General features: G+C 39.9%; 2 protein-coding genes across 3 annotated transcripts in view; one reads left to right on the top strand and one right to left on the bottom strand.

The window, feature by feature from the left end:
- HMGCLL1 (3-hydroxy-3-methylglutaryl-CoA lyase like 1) overlaps positions 1 to 5,494 on the top strand; it is a 141,296-nt gene extending 135,802 nt beyond the window's left edge. Inside the window, exon 8 of the mRNA XM_048845259.2 lies at positions 4,567 to 5,494. Coding sequence (XP_048701216.1) covers positions 4,567 to 4,584 — 18 coding nt within the window. The 3' untranslated portion in view covers positions 4,585 to 5,494. The remainder of the gene's footprint in view (positions 1 to 4,566) is intronic.
- Positions 1 to 17,203, bottom strand: part of GFRAL (GDNF family receptor alpha like) — a 36,329-nt gene extending 19,126 nt beyond the window's left edge. The window contains exons 1-7 of one of the 2 annotated variants that reach the window (XM_075126472.1): positions 16,987 to 17,203; positions 12,295 to 12,429; positions 8,932 to 9,084; positions 7,027 to 7,440; positions 5,508 to 5,564; positions 3,183 to 3,423; positions 27 to 277 (exon numbers count right to left, since the gene is read on the bottom strand). In XM_075126472.1, the coding sequence (XP_074982573.1) occupies positions 27 to 277; positions 3,183 to 3,423; positions 5,508 to 5,564; positions 7,027 to 7,440; positions 8,932 to 9,084; positions 12,295 to 12,429; positions 16,987 to 17,008 (1,273 nt within the window). In that variant the 5' untranslated portion in view covers positions 17,009 to 17,203. Of the gene's footprint in view, positions 1 to 26; positions 278 to 3,182; positions 3,514 to 5,507; positions 5,565 to 7,026; positions 7,441 to 8,931; positions 9,085 to 12,294; positions 12,430 to 16,986 lie in introns of both variants that reach the window. The other variant, XM_048845243.2, reaches the window with a different exon arrangement.
- Positions 17,204 to 19,125: the final 1,922 nt, after the last annotated feature.

The following is a 19,125-nucleotide window of genomic DNA, read 5'->3' as shown; positions in this document are numbered from 1 at the left end:
GGTGCATTTTTCTTCACATAACTTACTGAAGCAGGACTTGCTGTGAAGCAGGTGATGGAAGAGCTTGCACAAAGACTGTTCAGCTAGTGGGACAGTATGACAGGTGCATTCCACGCGAAGCATGGTGCCCCAGTTGTCAATGTAAGCTGCTCTGCAGTCAGCACTTCCAGAGCAAATCAGATCATCCTTGATTAAAGTTTCAAGGCAAGCTTTATTGTCATAGCATCTTTTTGTCACATGTCTCCAGCACTTAGACCGAAACACTTCATATTTTTTCCTGGAGGAAACATACAACAAAAGCGTTGCTATATTATGATTAAGACAACTTGACATGGAGCAACACATGATTAAAATTTTCTTTTACCAACATATTTCTTTTAATCAGACATTCCCCTGTGAATGCTGACTATGGGTCCTGTAGGGCAGTAGCTTTCTATACAAAATCAAGAGGAGAGGAGAATAAAGGAAAGAGTATTTTTATGGTATGAAAGGCTCTCCCAGAGAAGATATCTGTCATTCATTCAGGCACTCTTCAGGATTTGATGTCTCCTGAAGTCCCTTTCCTGTCAGATCCTGTAAAATTTCAAATGGTAGGAGCAGGCTGACAGTGGGTTCAAAAGCCCTCCTGGTCATCTGACTCCATCTTGGGATGCCATGGAACAGTAGGCTTGGTAGGGCACAATATTCCCTCATCTCTATTGAAAGTAAAAAAAAACCCTATCACATCATAAAGGTTTAATGACAGAGATCTGCATCAATAGCTCAAAATTCTGCTCTCCTTAAACCTGTCCAATTTCACTGATATCAGTGGTGTCGCACAATTGTAACTGAGAGAAGAATCTGGGCTTCAGAAATGAATTTCTTTGAAGAAAATCAATTTTGATCACTTTACAAACAGCAGAGATTTTCCAGGATCCAACAATAAGCGGTGAAAGTAACAATCATCCAGAGAGGACAGCTTGCAGTAAAGTAGAATAATCAGACTGGACATCATAATGAAACCAAAGCAAGTAAATTTCTAATGGATGTGGCAGGTTTGTAAAATCATACATCTGGGCAGAACAAACACTGAATTGGAGTGATATAAGATAAAGACTATCTAATCCACACAGCAAAATGTTTTACAGGCTAAAAAAGAAAACTAAAACCAAGTCAACCATAACTATAAAACTATATTAGAAGACAATTAGCGGTGATCAAATTAAACGAGGAGTAAGTAGACTAAGTTGGTTCCTCTTTCTCTGGTCAATGATCCCATATGACAGTTTATTTACTATGTTGGGTAGAATTAAAATAGCCCTTTATGTGACAATGTTTAACAATTATAGTTTATCTATTTTCTTAACAGGAGTGTTGTAAAACCTTTGATAAATATCTTTCTAATCAATATCTATTATATTAAATATTAGTGGATTGAAGGGGCAATGGGTTATCGGATCAGACTGTAAAGTGTTGGGCATTGACCCATTAAAATATGGCATCTCATACAGCTGAAGACTAAGTACAGATTTCATAGGGCTGTTAAAAATAGCATGTCTGGAAAATGATACCTTATAAGGTTCAATGTAGGACCCAATTACACAGCACTTATGTTACACAATTCAAGGTTTCAGTCGAAGTAGCTCCCATTTCTGTGCTAATGGCACACTTTTTTTTGTTCAGGCTCATAATTTAAAGGAACAGCTAAATATAATTCACAGTGTAATTTTGATATTTATCTCTACTGATTGTTAATGTTAACAAACATATAATGTTCAAGGGTAATGGGTAATTCAACAAGTCTCTGCTAAATATGGTTTCCAGTTAGACTCCTACACACACAATTCAACCAGGCATAAAAAAAGTGACAATGCTCCAGTGACGTCAATTTGAATTGAACTTGCTTATGGCAGAGCTGAATGTGATCCTTGATCTCTTTACTGAAGGTTAATTTACAGCATGCTTAATTTATTAGATGAATTTCAGGTCTTGTCCAATAGTGCTAGAATGACCACATTGAAATCTAAACCGAGCCAAATAATGGTCACATTTAAGTGGCACTGTATGTACAGGCCAATCCTACAGCTGTTTCTCACTTAAATATTTTGTAAAATAATAGGAAATAAAATGCAAAAGCTGGCTCACTCTACATGATTGATTGTATATGATAAAAGCCTGGTGTGTCCATAAACAGAGGATCATCATCACATAGTCTGTTTGAAGGAGAAAAGGACAAAAAGAAATAAGTGGAAATGTTTTCTTATTTAGACCATTTTCCTTGTGCAACAATTGGGTGCAATGGGTCATATTACTGGGTTAATGGATAATTAATTTCACCAAATGAACTTTGCTCAGTCAGCTGCATGCTTTGTGCAAACCATTTGAAGGCAAAGAGGAATTCCCCAGGACAAAATCTGAAGCGAGTGGGTTGAAAATCTCTGAGCGCATAATTTGTCTGTCAGAAACTGCTATGGGTGATAATAGACAAGAAGTATAATACCCAGACTGAGTTTTCAGGGCTCACAATTAGAAAGAGTCCTGAATGCAGCTGACATGGAAACCTTTGAGAATCATAAGGAATAGAACCTGCAATGCCATTTTTACAATAATTTTTCAGAATAGATCCATGTTTTCAGGAATTGCTAAAATCTGTGCCATGTGATAAAGAACATATTAATATTCCTTTTTAGGGTAGAAAGTGAAAACAATCCACTTAAATATTGTAGTTAACTGGTTAATCTATATGTTTTGCACTTTCCTTTCCTGGCCAGGATCAGAACTGCTCAGCTGTCATAGTCGCTATATTACTGAGATTTCCCTTAAGCTCATGTGCTTTTTAGTAGCATGATCTGAGTTCTAAACCTACTGTAATTGTGGAGTTTTGAGTGTCCATTGTATATAGTGACACTCAGGAAGTGCCCAGATGGCCCGCGATTTATTTTAATAGGAAAGTTAAAAGATGCCAAACTCTTCCATTGCTGTTGCTTATAAAGTTTAGAGAAATTTATTTGGAAGCATACTTGTTCTCAGATACCGGCAATGCCATCAAGTAACTATAATGAAGAAAATCATTCTGTGGGGGGGGGTGTGTGTGTTTGTGTGTATATATAAAGAGAGAGATTATATTTATCACCTTTTTTCATTGTTATTGACACGCACATTACCAGGCAAAAGTTAAATAAAGTAATTATTATTTTACTTACCTGCACAATTCATTGTCTTGGCACCTGTGAACTACATTTAGACATGAAGGAGGGGGAACTATGTTGACTGCACATGGCTTGCCATGAAGAAGATCTTTGGCTTGCTGACAAGATTCATCAGGCTGGGTGCAGTCACAAAATGTCAACATCTGGGCAACATTAAAAGGCATATTTTGATAGAAGAACCTTATGGCTGCTTGGCATTGTTCCATGTTGCACTGCTTTCTAGTTACTGAACAAACTTTAAGGTACAGAGATAACTGTTTATTACATACTTCATCTTCAATACATTCCTTGTTTACATCAAAACAGGTTCCATTCTCTATGTATTCTAAAAGGATAATAGATTTAAAAAAATACACAAAGATAAGTATAAAGACCAATCTAGTGGTTGTTTTTTTGCGCTTCTGGATTCTGAAAGCAGTTGCAGGATCCAGTCTTAACTATACAAGAAACATTTATAAAAATTAGAGCTGGTCCAAAAAACTGATAGACATTAGTACAATATTTCCCCCCTCCTCCATACCCAATTTTTATTTGTAAATATTTTTTTTGGACTAAAACTTGTCTACCCGCTGTAGAGACAACTGATTAGGATATGAATCCAATTTATCTCACTATTAATAACAACATGCTGGAAATGTGTAATGGGGGTGTGAAGGTTGGGAAGGTGAGATCCAGAAGGCTTTGTAAGGTTTCTCTACAAAGAAAGGTTTCCCTGAGGAACCTCCAACCCCCTATCCCCACCTCGCCTCAGTATATGGCTACTGCCAGTCACCCCCTAGCCCCCGTTCACTGGGGCGGACTGCAGTGTACAAACCCCTCATCACAGGCAAGGAGGGTCTGAACCTGCTGCTTTCACCTATGCTTGGCTGCCCCCTGCAACCGCAGTACCTATTTGGCCTTAGACTAGGCCTGCAGCCTGGGAGGTTTCCAGGCCAGAGCTCCCCAGCTCGTCTGGCCTTCCCCCAGCCCTGCTCCAGTCTAGGTACCCTACTCAGCTTGCAGCAGCCAGGTCCCTCCCTCTCAAAAGGCCAGAGAAAGAGTCTCTGTGCTCCTGGCCCACTGGCCTCTTATAAGGTCCAGCTGGGCCTTGACTGGGGCATGGGCCCCACTGTGTCTTTTCCCCCATCAGCCTGGGCTGCTTGCCACAGCCACAGCCCTCCCCTGGGCTGTTTTAAGCCCTTTGGGCAGGAGCGGGTGACCACCCTGCTACAGGCTGGATACACTGCAGTTAAGGTTACTTTATAGAGCTGAATAATTAAAAATCCCAACCCATCAAAAAGTCTGAAGGACATATGGCATTTCATTAATCATTGGCGTGTAACTGTTTTTCAGAAATTTAAGTTTGAATGACCTCATCTCTTTATTTCCCTGTTTTTAGAGATCTGAGCTTTGCTGACCTCAACCTTCTGGAAGAGCATGAGACACTGCCGGGCAACCTTAACTCTGCTTTAATGAATTTTTTTTGTTATTTGAAACATTGAGGGTGAAATCAAGTTAATGGACACTTTGCTGTTGACTTCAACAGAGCCAGAACTGCAGCCATAGAAAGTAAGCTCTTCATTTCAGAGCCTTTGTTTATGTATTCATCTGTGAATGCCTAGTGCTCTTCTCGTACTATCTTTATAAATCGTAATATCACAGTTAGGGTCCAAACCTGCAAGGTCCTGACTGTCTCCTATTGAGTTTAGTATTATTTCAGAGCCCCCAGCACCTCATAAAGGGTGCCCAGGACCTGACAGGATTTGGTCTTTATTTGCAAGGCAAAGTATAGGGACATGCCATAGTGTTGTGACTATTGATAAATAAATATTATTAAGGTATTTTTATTACAATAGTCCCTAATGCTGTCATGTTAATGGTGACGTCTGTAAGAGTGAGATATCTATCTTAACTATTATTTATGCACCTTGTTATAACCATATTTAATAGATGGGGAAGCTAATTCAGATAAAATTAGAACAATCCCCTGCTACTGGAACTTGCATCTATTCTTAGACTCAGTTTTGAACCTAAACCTTTATGTTCTGAAACGTTCAGATCATTTTTTTTTAATTTAAAAATTTTGAATGGGACAAAATCAGAAGAATTGCCATTGGCTTAAATGGGATCAGGATTTTTTTATTATGAACTTCTGTATCCTTCTCTGACCAGAAATCTATCTGCAAATATTTGGGGTTCACTAAATCTGATATTTTAAGTTTGTTTGTTCAATGTTGTTACTATTATGTAATCTATATGCAGCGACATTGTCCACTATCACAGACTGAAAGAAAAACAATAAATATGGTTTATAAATTAATAAAATAAATTCAAATTTACCATGTTTGGAAAGAGCAGATAAGTTCCATTGTAATTTAGTTTCCATGTTAATATTATCTAGAAGAAAAAGATACATACAGAGACTATATGGAGCATTGATACATTACGTCAGCTTGATTGTGAGCTTTAATGTAAAACTTTATTGACTCTAATGCTAGCATAACCTTTCACATAAAAGTACAGAGAAAAAAAATTAGGTTAGTCAAATAGACTTGTCAATTTGTTTACAAGCTGCATAAGATTCATTAGGTTTATTTAGAGATATTAAAGCAAATCTGCACAGGACCTTTCTTCATTGCTATTGGCAACATCACTCTCCTCTCTGAATACGTGGCCTAAAAGTTTGGGACCTCAATGAGAACTCTTGGGTGCTTAGCACCTCTGAAAATCAGGCCCCTTATGGCTAAATATAAATATGGTAGCCTAAATTTTTGAATGTATACACAATTTTTAAAAACTATATTAATAAATAATAATAATTATTATTTAGTAGTCGTCGTAGTTAGAGACGGTTGTTACAGGTTCATCAGGAAATGCTGATTCTCTGAACTGAAACGGTTCACTGAGTCTGTTGCAGATTTGTTGAAACTTTTACTGAAACACAGTGTTTCAGGGTGCACAGCTCCATGAAAGAGAGCCTGTCAGCTGCCACAGCTCTGAGTGTCTTGGGGCTGATCGACTCTGTGACTTCAGAGCAGATCTCCCAGGTGGACTGCCCAGGGCTGGGGACCCCAGATGCAACTCGGGCTAATGATATGTTCTACAATAATAATAATACCAAGGTCCGTGGCTCTGGGCTGCTCCCCCAGATCAGGGCTTCCAGGAACCCTGTTGTATAACTGGGAGCCTTGAAGCCCTGGAACCCCTGACTCCCAGGGCATTCCTCACTCATGGGCTTCCCTGGAGCTACAGACTCTGGAAACTCAGCAGCTGCTGAGTGAAATTGGCTTTCTTGTCAGCTTCCCTGCAGCTATTGCAAGAATGTCAATTTCACTCAGCCAGGATTGATCGGGGAGCAAATTTTGTTTGGAAACATCATACAGAAATGTTTCTGAAATTATTTTTTTAGGTTTCCCATTTCAGTGACAACAATTTTTAAAAAAACAGTTTCAGGTTGACCTGAACTGAATATTTTTTCCTCAGTTTTTGGTCCAGCCTCCCAACCAAAAAAACAATTACTCACTTCGTTCTAGTACTAGTAGTGGCTCTGAAAGGCACCGCTCAGCACCAGAATTCCCTTGTGCTAGGTGCTGTACAAACACATATTATGAAATTATTCAATTAATTCAAACTACAATTTCACCTACCACTTGATAAGCTGTTTAAATTATTCACATGCACATAATCAGCTTCCTAAAATTCTCCTGTTCCCAACATTCAACTGCAAATAAGTAATAAAATATACAAACTTTCCCACAGATGTGATAATACTGGATTCAAGTAAGACAGTTTTACACAGCTTTTGAATTGCAATAAAACATAATTTTAACTTTTAAAGGTATCCCTGAATAGCACTAACCTGGATGAATGCCCTGATTTCTCTCATCATCATAGTCGTCTTCCTGCATGGCAAAAGCTTGATTCTCCTGAATGTACTGTAAACACGTGTTATTAAAGATACTCTTCCATATTTTAGCACATCTTTTTTGAATTGGTTCTGAACACTTGCAGTTCCCCAGCACTGTTTTCCTCAGCTCCTTCCATGCTGACAAACATTGTTGCCCAACCATTTGGAGACTGCATTTTGCCACCTCTGCCCTGCAAACTCTTTGGAAGTTCTTATACATCATAAAGCAGCTATGGTCTTCTCGGCAGTTTTGCTTTGCAATACTGCAGTCATTTTCTGATTCCCTGGTGCGTTGCATGCCTTTGGGTTCTGAGTGCGACCTGAAGTTTAATTGCATATCTGGGCTTAGGGAAGGCTCCAAATGCCCTGTACAGATAGATTTTGACAAAGACGTATGTTGGAAAGACAATATGTAAGGCTGAATCCTACAAATTCTTTTATAGTCATATCTAAACAAATTTGGTGACAAAGTTAATTCTCCTAAGAATCCGTACAATAAACTGAATTATACAACACTGATTATGGCTTAACTAATTTGGATGATTCCTATGGTAGCTGGTCAATAGCAAGTAACTACATACTCATTTCAGGTTCTTGCAGATTACTAAGTCTTCTTTATGTTTAGTATGTTCCCAAAAATCTGTATAATATAACCTGTGCTCTAGGTTAGCACATAAATGGGCATCAGGTAATATACACAGAACTCTGACTGAAATTACTGCATATGGCATGATAGAATTAGGTATACAGGGAAAATTCAGCCCAGACGCAACTCTGCTAATTTCATTTAAATTGCACCAGGGAGCAATTTGTCCCTTTGGCCCCAAGTAATTAACGAAGAGGGGTACAATTATCCTCCCATTTGACTGAGGCAAAACAATCATCAGTTTCAAAGTAGTCAGTATCAGGCCTTAGCTTTCCAATCCTGCCATCTTGAGTAAGGAAGGCAAGATCAGGTCCTTAACATTTACTTTATTATCTGATTTGATTTGACATGCCATGTGTCAAATCCTGTAGTCTTTATTTAAGGACACTTCTCTTTGCACCTGAGTCTCCAAATCTTACTCATATTGAATAGTACTTACTCACACAAGTAGTCCAGTTGAAGTTTAAGGGGTTACTCATCACAAACAAGGATTGCTGAATTGAGCCCATGGACTTCAAGGACTGCAGGATCTGATTCTATATGTTATTATATGTTCTACAATGTTTAGGCATATCAGAACAGGTTAAACGAACAGTTATCAGCCTTAAATTTGAATTTCTTGGTTTTTCCTCTGACTTTCCTTGGTACTGTTGATTTTAAAATAGCTATTTAACATAATTTTCATATATACTTAGAGATGTGAATACACTAGAACCTCAGAGTTACAAACACCTTGTGAAAGGACGTTGTTTGTAACTCTGAAACATTTGTAAGTCTGAACAAAACATTATGGTTGTTCTTTCAAAAGTTTACAACTGAATATTGACTTAATACAGCTTTGAAACTTTACTGTGCAGAAGAAAAATCCTGCTTTCCATTTATTTTTATTAGTAGTTAGTGTTTAACACAGCACTGTACTGTACTTGTTTTGGGTTTTTTCCTGTCTTGCTCCTGCCTGATTGTGTTCCAAATGAGGTGTGTGGTTGACTGGTCAGTTCATAACTCTGGTGTTCATAACTCTGAGGTTCTACTGTATTTTAGAAAAGGCAAAATAACATTAAAAAGTCTATTGAGAGATTTTTTGATTTGAGACTCACATAGAGGAAACTATAAGACTTCCTTATGCTGAGGAATTACATTCTATCTTCAGACAGAGTTAAAATTCCACTTCCATTATTTTGTATTATTAAGGCATCAGATACACTAGTTACCTTTTTTAACAGCACATTGTTTCCCAAGCAACAGTTTGGTGCTACAAAAATCATCTTTGGTGCAGATACAGTCTTTAAATTGTGGATACTGGTTAGCCAGGAATTGGATGGTTGTATTACAGCCAACTGAATCTTTTGCCTTGCAGCTGTTGCCTAGGTTTGTCGTCAAGAATATAATTTCATTAATATTTATTCAACAAGGCTACATAAAACAAGTCAATTGCAGTACAATAAGAGAAGGTGGTTTTGTTTCTAAATATATCATAATTCACAAATTTAACATCATCTTTGGGATGACATGATGAAAGTGTGGGTACAATTCTGTCTTCATTTATATTGATGGATATTTTTGACCCATTGCCAAAATGTCTATTTTAAGTTCTCATTTTGAGGGCATATAATCTGTTTGTAACAATTACTTTTGACAAAAAGTGTGCATACTTTACTATATTTTTGGCTTATTGGGTCAGTTTCACTGGCGGCTTAGCATGCCAATTGTGCTTATTGGGAACAACTGAAAAGTGAGCAACAAAGGTGGGATTTGTAGGAGCAGAAGGCACAGCCTTCTCACTAGCTGACCCTCAACTATAAAACTCCCTACTACAACTACTAAGTATGTTGGTATGTCATTGCCACATTAGGAATAAAGGTGAAATCCATATAGCCTTTCCAGAATAACGATGATGAAGATAAAATTGCTCCAAAATCTGTGCTCTTGGAAAACAGGGAGAGAGTTAAATCATTACTGGTGTGGAGAAAGTAAATAAGGAAGTGTTATTTACTCCTTCTCATAACACAAGAAGTGGGGGCCACCAAATGAAATTAATAGGCAGCAGGTTTAAAACAAACAAAAGGAAGTATTTTTTTCCACACTATGTCAGTCAACCTATGGAACTCTTTACCAGAGGATTTTGTGAAGGCCAAGACTATAACAGGGTTCAAAAAAGAACTAGATAGATTCATGGAGGATAGGTCCATCAATGGCTATTAGCCAAGATGGGCAGGGATGGTGTCCCTAGCCTCTGTTGGCCAGAAGCTGGGAATGAGCGACAGGGGATGGATCACTTGATGATTACCTGTTCTGTTCATTCCCTCTGGGGCACCTGGCATTGGCTACTGGGATACTGGGCTAGATGAACCTTTGGTCTGACCCACTATGACTGTTCTTATTTTCTTATGAGAGCACTTGGGACATTTTTGCCCAACGGTAATTTCTGTAAGGCATTCAGCTACCATGAAGTAGATAGAGATATCAGATACCAGGGTGAAATCCTAGCTCCAATGAAGTCAAAAATCATGTGGTACAAAAGGATTAAGCAGGCTTCGTATAACAAGTTAGACCATGTACTAAACAAGTATGTTTCTACTACCAGGACTATTGTGTTTATACACAGTATTGATTCAGCTGTGTGGTGAGTATGTCAAAATATTTTTGTTGCTGTTTTTTTAATTCTTGTTCCTTTTATTACTGATTAGCAGAAGATAACACATTCCAACTATAATATATATATGCATTACAAGGGCACTTACAAAAATGCCCTCTTGATTTAAAATCTAAGCATAATTTCAGCTTGGGACCTACTAATGATTTAGCTTATATATATATATATATATATATATATATACACACACACACACTTTGTATAAATATGACTGCAAGACTTCTGACAAATAGCTGTGGCTGACACTTTCTAGGTCATAATCTGTCCTCCCAGCCACAAGCAGAATCCATCATTGTCAATGGGAATTTAATCTTCTTCATTGAAGATGAAGGACAAAATATGGTCTTAAATCTAGTTCACAAAGAATCTCCTGATGTGTGATGTGCTACTCCACTGGTAGGGCTAAGTGTTTGCACTCACTCATGGCTTTACCCTTTATCAGCAATGAAGTTCACTCCAAACTCATGCCAATAAACCCTTTATAGCACACCGCCCCATAATTTATTCTCTTTCTCCATATCCACTCTATTTGGGGAGCTAACACTGAATGTCCTCACAGAAGGAAGTGAGTTTTTAGGATCCATTTTAAAAAGAAATGGGTTGTTGACTGACTCAGAAGGAATTTTATGTGGTAGGTTCAAGAAGACAATAAGCAGCAAGAGGGGAGAACTTTTTGATTTGAGCTATTAAAAAGTTTTACATTTGCTTTACAACAGAGATTAGGCTGAGTTGCAGGCCAATTGTATTACTGGTAGCATTCAGACAGTATTACCTGATTCACCCCCAATTAAAAAGTAATCATATTTATTAAGATAAGATGTACCTAGTACAAAGCTCCATGAGCCTTTGGATGCACTAATCAGATATATATTAGAATTAGTCAAAAATGGTAATTGTTTTGCACCAAAATATTTCTCCCTAATTTTTTTAAATGAAAATTGTTTGGCTTTTTATTGAAAAACCAAAAATTCTCAATGAAATGAAAATGTTCCACCAAAAATTTGGATTTAAAACATCATTCTTATTGAAAATGTTTTCAAATAATCTTATGACTGGCTCTAATATGAATGTTTTATGTATATACACAATACTGTAGAAAGTATTAAACTGTTTATAAAAAATGATTTTCCTATTCCTTAAGGTAATAAGCAGAGACAGTGAGACTGATTTCCTGTTCTTGTGTAGGTGAAAATCTGTGTTATGCATTAAACAACTGAAGGGAGATCAGTCATATTCAGCACCTGCAATTTATTGTATTATCATTCCCTAGAAATGATTCATTCTGACATGTTGGTGCCAGTTAACTGAATAGCATTAATATGACACCTCTGCATATTTCTTCATGCATGTCAGAATTTATTTATTTCATATTCTAATATTACTTCAAAATTATTCTAAGTAACGCTGACATTGCCTGAAGCGTTCTACTCTCTTATTGCTGAATTACGGAAGATGGTATTTTATTGGAAAATGATTCTCAAGTTGAAAATGTTGAGGGCTACATTCTGGAATCACTACTTAGTTTTTACTCAGCTCTTATATGGTATCAAAATTCCCTTTGGATTGAACTTGTTGACTGGGATTCACAATCTGATCTCTGAAACCTCATTCACTGCATTGAAAAGGAGTTTGCATGAGTGAAACGGAGGGCAGAATTTGATCCCTACTAAGGACTTCACAATTGTAGGCCTGGTCCTGAAATCCCTAGGCCTGTAATTATCTTTGATTCTGCTGTCACATGCACAGCTTTTACATGTCGCATGCACATGTGGACTCTCCTTGACATCAGGGGAGTCACTCCAGTTCTACACTCATGTGAAACCAGAATAAGATATAAAATAACCTGATATAATATGGACAAAGAGTTTTGTTTGACTTATCGCAATCAAAAAAACATGGCAGTATAGACTGTAACTGTTACCTGAAATATTACAGGCATCTTCAATTACATTCCAGACACTTTCACATCCATTTGCAGCATGAATGCATTGCTCTCTCAGGTTCAGACAGTCAGTGGTCTGGGAAGCAGATGTGTTTTTGAAGTATACAACTAATACTGTAAAAGTAGATAATAATGATTAGTTAGTACTACAGGTAAACATCTGCCTGCTTGCATTCATGCTATGAATTGTACAGTGCGATTTATTATAGATTGCATGTAATGACAAATGAACAAGTTAGCTTTTTATTACTTAGCAATATACAAAATTTCCTATTATTTTTCCAATCACAAAACAATTGTGATTCGGCAGACTTGGCACTGATACAACTCCAGTGTCTTAAGTTTGATCCAGTGGGAGCTTTTAGGGTAAATCCAGAGTAACATCATTGTATTCAGTTGTGTCATTTCAGATTTGTGTTGGCATAAGTGAGCCCAGAATTTGACCCAGGATCTTCTGTCTGACCTAATGGAAAAAATAATGTTATACAAGCTTTCAAGAACTACTTTCTTCATCAGTTCATGACAATACAGAAATGTAAGGGCATTGCAGTCCTTATACAAAGCGTTAAAGTAAAAGGGAAGTATAAAACTCAGAGAAACACTGGATTTCACTTCCACTTCAGAAACAAAGAGGAGTCCTCGTGGCACCTTAGAGACTAACAAATTTATTTGGGCATAAGCTTTTGTGGGCTAAAACCCACTTCATTAGATGCATGGAGCGAAAAATACAGTAAGCAGTATATATATCACAGCACATGAAAAGATGGGAGTTGTCTTACCAAGTGGGGGTCAGTGCTAATTAGGCCAATTCAATTAAGGTCAATTCAATTCTTGTCAACTGTTGGACATGGATAATGTCCACCTTGATTGCATTGGTCTCATTAGCACTACAAAAGTAATTTTCCCTCCCTTGATATTCACCCCTTCTTGTCAACTGTTGAGAATAGGCCACTTTCACCTTAATTGAATTGGCCTCATTAGCACTGAACCCCCCACTTGGTAAGGCAACTCCCATCTTTTCATCTGCTGTGATATATATATACTGCTTATTGTATTTTTCACTCCATGCATCTGATGAAGTGGGTTCTAGCCCACGAAAGCTTATGCTCAAATACATTTGTTAGTCTCTAAGGTGCCATAAGGACTCCTCGTTGTTTTTGCTGATACAGACTAACACAGCTACCACTCTGAAACTTCCACTGCAGTTTGCTAAAGCCAGATGCTACAGGATACTCATATCAATCAATATTAAAAAAAAATTTAACAGCTGTAGAACTGAACGATGATACAGTGTATTTCTTATTACATAAAATGTTTCCTTCTATTTACATTATTTGGGGGGGATGCATCAATTTTGGGTAAAACACAAAATTTTAAATTCTTTTACAGCGGTACCAAATATACTGAACTTAAAGCCTGTTTTTGAACTGCGCACCTAGCATGAAAAACTGAAGACTGAGGTGTCAGTTGCATGGTAGAGACGTATATCTAAATGTCTCCTGTTGCTTATCTTATCAGCAGGAAATTAGATTGGCCTTGCTGGAGGAGAAGAGACGGTCTGAGATAATGCATTCCTATGATAAAACTATCTTTACTATGATAACACGTTATTTTATTTTTTCTGTTAAATTAACTTTCAGACATTAATTTAGGGCCTGATCATGCAAGTAGCTGAGCACTTCATGGGAGTGGTTTCATTGGCAGTCCCTCAGAGGATCAGAGATTACTGTTCATTCCAGGTGACATTCACAGAATCTTATGTGGCCATTCAAAGAATGCTCTGTGCTCCTTAACCCCAGATTGAAAAGGGCAATTAATGCTTTCTAGGGGCTTGCCCAGGCCCTCTGCACTGGGATGACTTTCACACATTTAACATGGTTCTGTTAAGAGAACAATTTTAAACAACTGCTCCTGTTTAGCACTGATGTCATGTATTTTGGAAATGGTGCTGTGTTGTGAGGCAATATTGTTACTATAGGGAATGTTTGGGTTTACAAGTGTATTAACATTTAACTTTCCATCACTGGCAGGTGCACCAATATTTAATATCTCATTGGTGACATCACATACATTTACCTTAAGCTAACAGATCCGGTACTGAGAAAACGAATTCATGTACATCCTTCCCAGCTGCTGGATCCAATCTGAGTTCATAGCCAGGACAGCTACCTCTGCTCAGTACCGCCCATTCAGTCATCTTTCTGCAGCTTGCATTCAGCCAGAAGGAACCCAAACCTGTCCCTGGGACAAGGAGGACAATACCACCTCCCCTAAGGGATGACTCCAACTGCCATATATACCAGCTGTGGGTCAGGGGTCTGTTTATGGTCTTCCCCTTGTAAAGTCATTTAGACCTATTTCTGATTTGAAAGCATTTTGCACACACTTTGATGGGGTAAGCCAGTGGAGAATCAGGGTCACAGAAACTTCTCTGGGAAGTGAGCCTAATTGAATGGACAGTTCAGACATTACCCTGTTCCTCCTGCAGTGTGGGGACTTAAGACTCCAGCTGGGTTCCATACCACCAAAGCTCTGTGAACATGGTCACTGTATCTTTAATCTCCCTCCTGCCAACCTAGCCCTTCAGAACCCTTCCTTGCACATGAACAGCTGGAGCTTGGACAGGGGGAGCAGCCAGTTACCAGCTCAGACTTTCTTCTGATTCCTACTAAACTGAGCTGCCTTTCCATTAAACCTATCAAATGGCTTCTCCATGTCTAATGACATGACAGTGGCTCTAGATTATCTCTTGACTCCTCTGTACTATACAATGTTAGGGCCAGTAACTGGAACTTTCTGATGTGCAACAGACCCACCTAATTTTGCTAATTTCCCTAAACATTTTCACAGCCTGTCACCATTGTTACAGTAAGTAGTGAACTCCAGATTTTTTGGACATTCAGGGAGAATGTCCTACCACAACCACCTCTCTTAGTAACCTGAGGGGGATCCATCCGGAGCTAGATTACAATTAATACAATTAATATTATTTGTATTACAGTAGCACATAAAAGCCTCAAACAAAATTCATATTTCATTGTGCCTGATATTGTGCATGCATGAAGTAAGAGATTGTCCATGCCCTGAAGAACTTACAAGTCAAACAGACAAAGGGCAAGAGAAAGAAAATAAGTATCATCTCCATCTTAAAGATGGGAAACTGAGGCACAGAGGTATTAAATTACTTGCCCAAGGTCACATAAGATATCTCTGGCAGAGCTAGGAATTGAACCAGGATCTCCTGAATCCTGATCCAGTGCTTTAGCTATATAAACAGCTAGACAGATAGAAAAAAGTAAGGGTAGGCTACAAAAGGGAGTGATGTACCGTATACTGTGTGAATTTTGAAGCTAGTAGCTCTAAAGCCAGAAGTAACTAAGTGGAATGTTGTTTTAAACAGCAGAATAGAAAGTTAATGGCTTTGAGAGTACCGATATGCAGAACATAGTGGGAAAATGAAGGATAAAAATGAGCAGGAACAAAGAGTTAAATGTATAGGAACAGCATTTCATCTTATTCTCTTCTATCAGCTTCCTATATACCAGCTTTATTGATTTCTCTTTTTCCATTCAAAACCAAAGGGAAATGTCAATAACTCTTCTTATGCTACTACCTGCACTTACGCTTTCCACTCAGCAAACAAGTGACTGTTTGTTTAGACAAGGCATCCCATTTGCAGGTCTTCTTGATGGCTGAGTTTCTTATCAATGCTCATGCTAGATCACAAAAGAACACTCTTGTTCCTGTGTGGTGTTTACAGACTTGAACATATTACCAGGGACTCGTTTGAATAAGTTTGTTAGGTGCCCTGTTCAGCAAAGTACAACCCTAGAGATCACACTTGAGTGTGAAGTGAGCACCTGCTCATCCACACCTTGCAGTTTTCCAGCAGCAGCGAGAATAAATAAATAGGGATCAAATCAGGCATGAGCTCCAGGAAAGGGAAATTCATCTGACACATGAAGCATCAATAATGGTGTGTAGAGAATTAAGCTCACTTCACTGACGGCTAGTAGCATAGTTGACAAATCCCATGTTCAACACAGAGCGAATCTGAATAGACTTCTCAAACTGGAAAGCATCAAATACAAATCTATGCGAGCCTGGGGGGAAAACTACCTCTCTGGGTTCAGTTCGAGTCCATGCCCCGTTTTGAAGATGCAATTCTTACATTATGTTATTTCATGGAAAGGCAGCCTCTAAGCATGATGCTAGTAAATAATGATTTGAATAGCTACATGCAATCAGAGTGGGGACTTTGGAACACAAAAGTAAAACTACTTTTTACAAGAGAGCAAATCTTCTCCCTTCTAAAGGCAAGCCACGCACACTGGTGAGGATGCATGCACAAAAGGGAGATGCAGACAGAACAGATAGGTAGGGATGAGATGGGCAGGTGGGCGCTGATGCACCCAAATGAGGTGCGTACACCCCGTGGGTGCCTCACGGGTGAGAGGCAGGCCCACGGGGGAGGTTCATTCGTGAGCTAGCCATGCACACAAGCGCGCTGTGCATCCCGGCGCGATGCAGGGAGCTCGGGAGCCGGCAGGTGAGTGCCAGCCAGGTGAGACCGGGGCAGGGGAGTCAGCGGCAGCGGCGGGCGCCTGCAGACGAGCCGGCTGGTAGCAGGTTCTGCCTCCTCCCCAGCACTGACAAACCGGGCGAACTTACCTAGGAACAGGAGAGAGCTCATCGTGCGGCTGTGGCGGCTGCGGGCGCTGGGCGGAGTGGCCTGCGGGTGAAGGCCAGGCACCGGCTCGGGTCTCAGGCTGTTTTCAGCACCGCGGGTGGCGGAACAGCGCTCGGCTGCCCTGCCCAAGGGCGGCGATTGGGCAGCGGGGCGCCGCGCTCAGCCCTGCCTCGCCAGGCCCCTGCTCCGCAGAGCGCACCGAGAGAACCCAGCCCCGCTTGGCACTCCGGCCGCCCCGCGCAACCCTGCTGCCCCTTCCCCTTGATCTATGCGCCCCCCCCTCCCTCAGGGACGCGCTGGTGGGGGGCTGGATCAAATCCCCTGCCAATGAGAGCGCGAATGATCAGGCGGGCGGCTTGATCCAGCCAAGGGAAATGGCCCTTGGCTGCAAAAAAAAAAAAAAAAAAAAAGGGGGGGGGGCACGCTACTTTCCACAGCTGCAACCCGTGAAAAGCAAAGTCAAGCCCGTTTGCCACTTAGGCGCAGATGCTGCACGTGCGTTAGGCAAGATGATGCCACCGCAGATTCTGCCGGGCTGGGGTTTGAAAGTCCTGGCACTAGACTCCAGCAGAGAGCGAGCTTTAGGAAAGAAACATGCGGAGTGGCGCTGAAAGAAATTACTGCAGGTGCTAAAGGGAAAGACTCGCAGCAGATCGAGGCAGATTAGGGACCCCTCCCCGCCCCCAGCTGCACAATATTGAAGGGTGCAGGTTGTAATGTAGCGGTGGTATTCCGCCCACGGGACTTCTACACAGTGGAGGGATAAACTTTTCCAGTGCGGCTAGCCTGGCGCAGACCTTAGGGCTTGGCTATAAAGCTTTCATCTTTTACTTTACGTCTGCTTTTCTTTAACATTTGTACAAAGAACATCCGACCGGGAAGGAAGGGACCTGGAAAAGAGGAAGAGGGAAAAGAATGATAGTTTAGCTTGGTTAGTTTCCCCTTAAGTTAGTGTGCTGTACTGATAAGACTTGAAATGCACTGGATACACTTTCAGGCAACACATCCGATGTCAAGGAGACAACGTCTCCCCTTATTACAAATTAACAGTGAAAAGCCAGTTATTGCACCAAATAAGACCGGTCTTAAATCTAATGCAGCGCAACACGTGCCCGCTAACCCCAGTGCTATGGCAGCTCTTGTAGCTGAGCTCTCTTGAGTTGTCCCTGGGCACATACCACCAGCCCCATACTTAAGAGAGCCTCTTTAATGCATGGGAGGTTCCCGATCTTCCCATGGAACAATGGGACAGGAGAAATTGGATTAGAACGGGAAGAAAACCTCTCATGGAACCATTTTCCATCAAAGAATGCAGTTCTGTCTAAATCCAATGCTTCACACACACACTGATTTTTCTTTCATGGAAATTTTGTTGTGAATCAGAACAAAACCCAAATTTTGAAATCCTCTGCACAACAGAAGTTTCCTTCTCTGACAGCTGTAGGCTGGGTACTTGCTCCCAGATCTTCCCAATAGCTGCAGCATGAGAGAGGGAGGCAATTCACAGCCTAGCCTAGTTTCCTGCTCTTTCCCCTGGTCGAGTAGCTCTGGGGCTCTGCAGATCCTTAGACGAGTCTACAGCGATACACAAGAGCTTTGCTAAAGTCTTATGTCTTGCCTTAGGATTTTTGTCTTCTCATTTCCCCCTTTGTTAACCTGATCCATTCTTTATTCATTTTCCCATTTTTTTTTTGTTACTACTTTCGTGCTCCTTTCTTCCACAGCCCTTTAATTTGATTTTTATCCTAGAGGGGTGACGAATTGGGGGGAGCGGTTCTTACCTGTGTTTAGTCACATTTGGAAAATCTCTGATTAGTTTTCCATAGCCCTTTCATATGATATTATTAGAACAGGGTCTTCTTTCACATCATGTAATTTGTAGAAGCCCCTCCAACCCTCCACTCCTGTCTGAATATTGTCTTTGTTAATCTTCTGTCAGCAATTTGCATATGTTAGGAACTGAAATCTGTTCTCAGCATCTTGGATCTGGAATAGCCCTCTTGGCCTATCAACCACGAGCGAATAACAGGAGTTAAAGGGCAGCATTATGAGCAGATATAAACAAATTAAACCAATTTGACATTAGTGTGAGGTTTGATGGAGTTACACCAGGAATGAAT

Source organism: Caretta caretta, chromosome 3 (assembly GCF_965140235.1).
Source record: "Caretta caretta isolate rCarCar2 chromosome 3, rCarCar1.hap1, whole genome shotgun sequence".
NCBI classification, from domain to species: Eukaryota; Metazoa; Chordata; order Testudines; family Cheloniidae; genus Caretta; species Caretta caretta.
The sequence above is the reverse complement of the archived record's forward strand: the minus strand, read 5'-3'. Positions and strand labels throughout refer to the sequence as shown.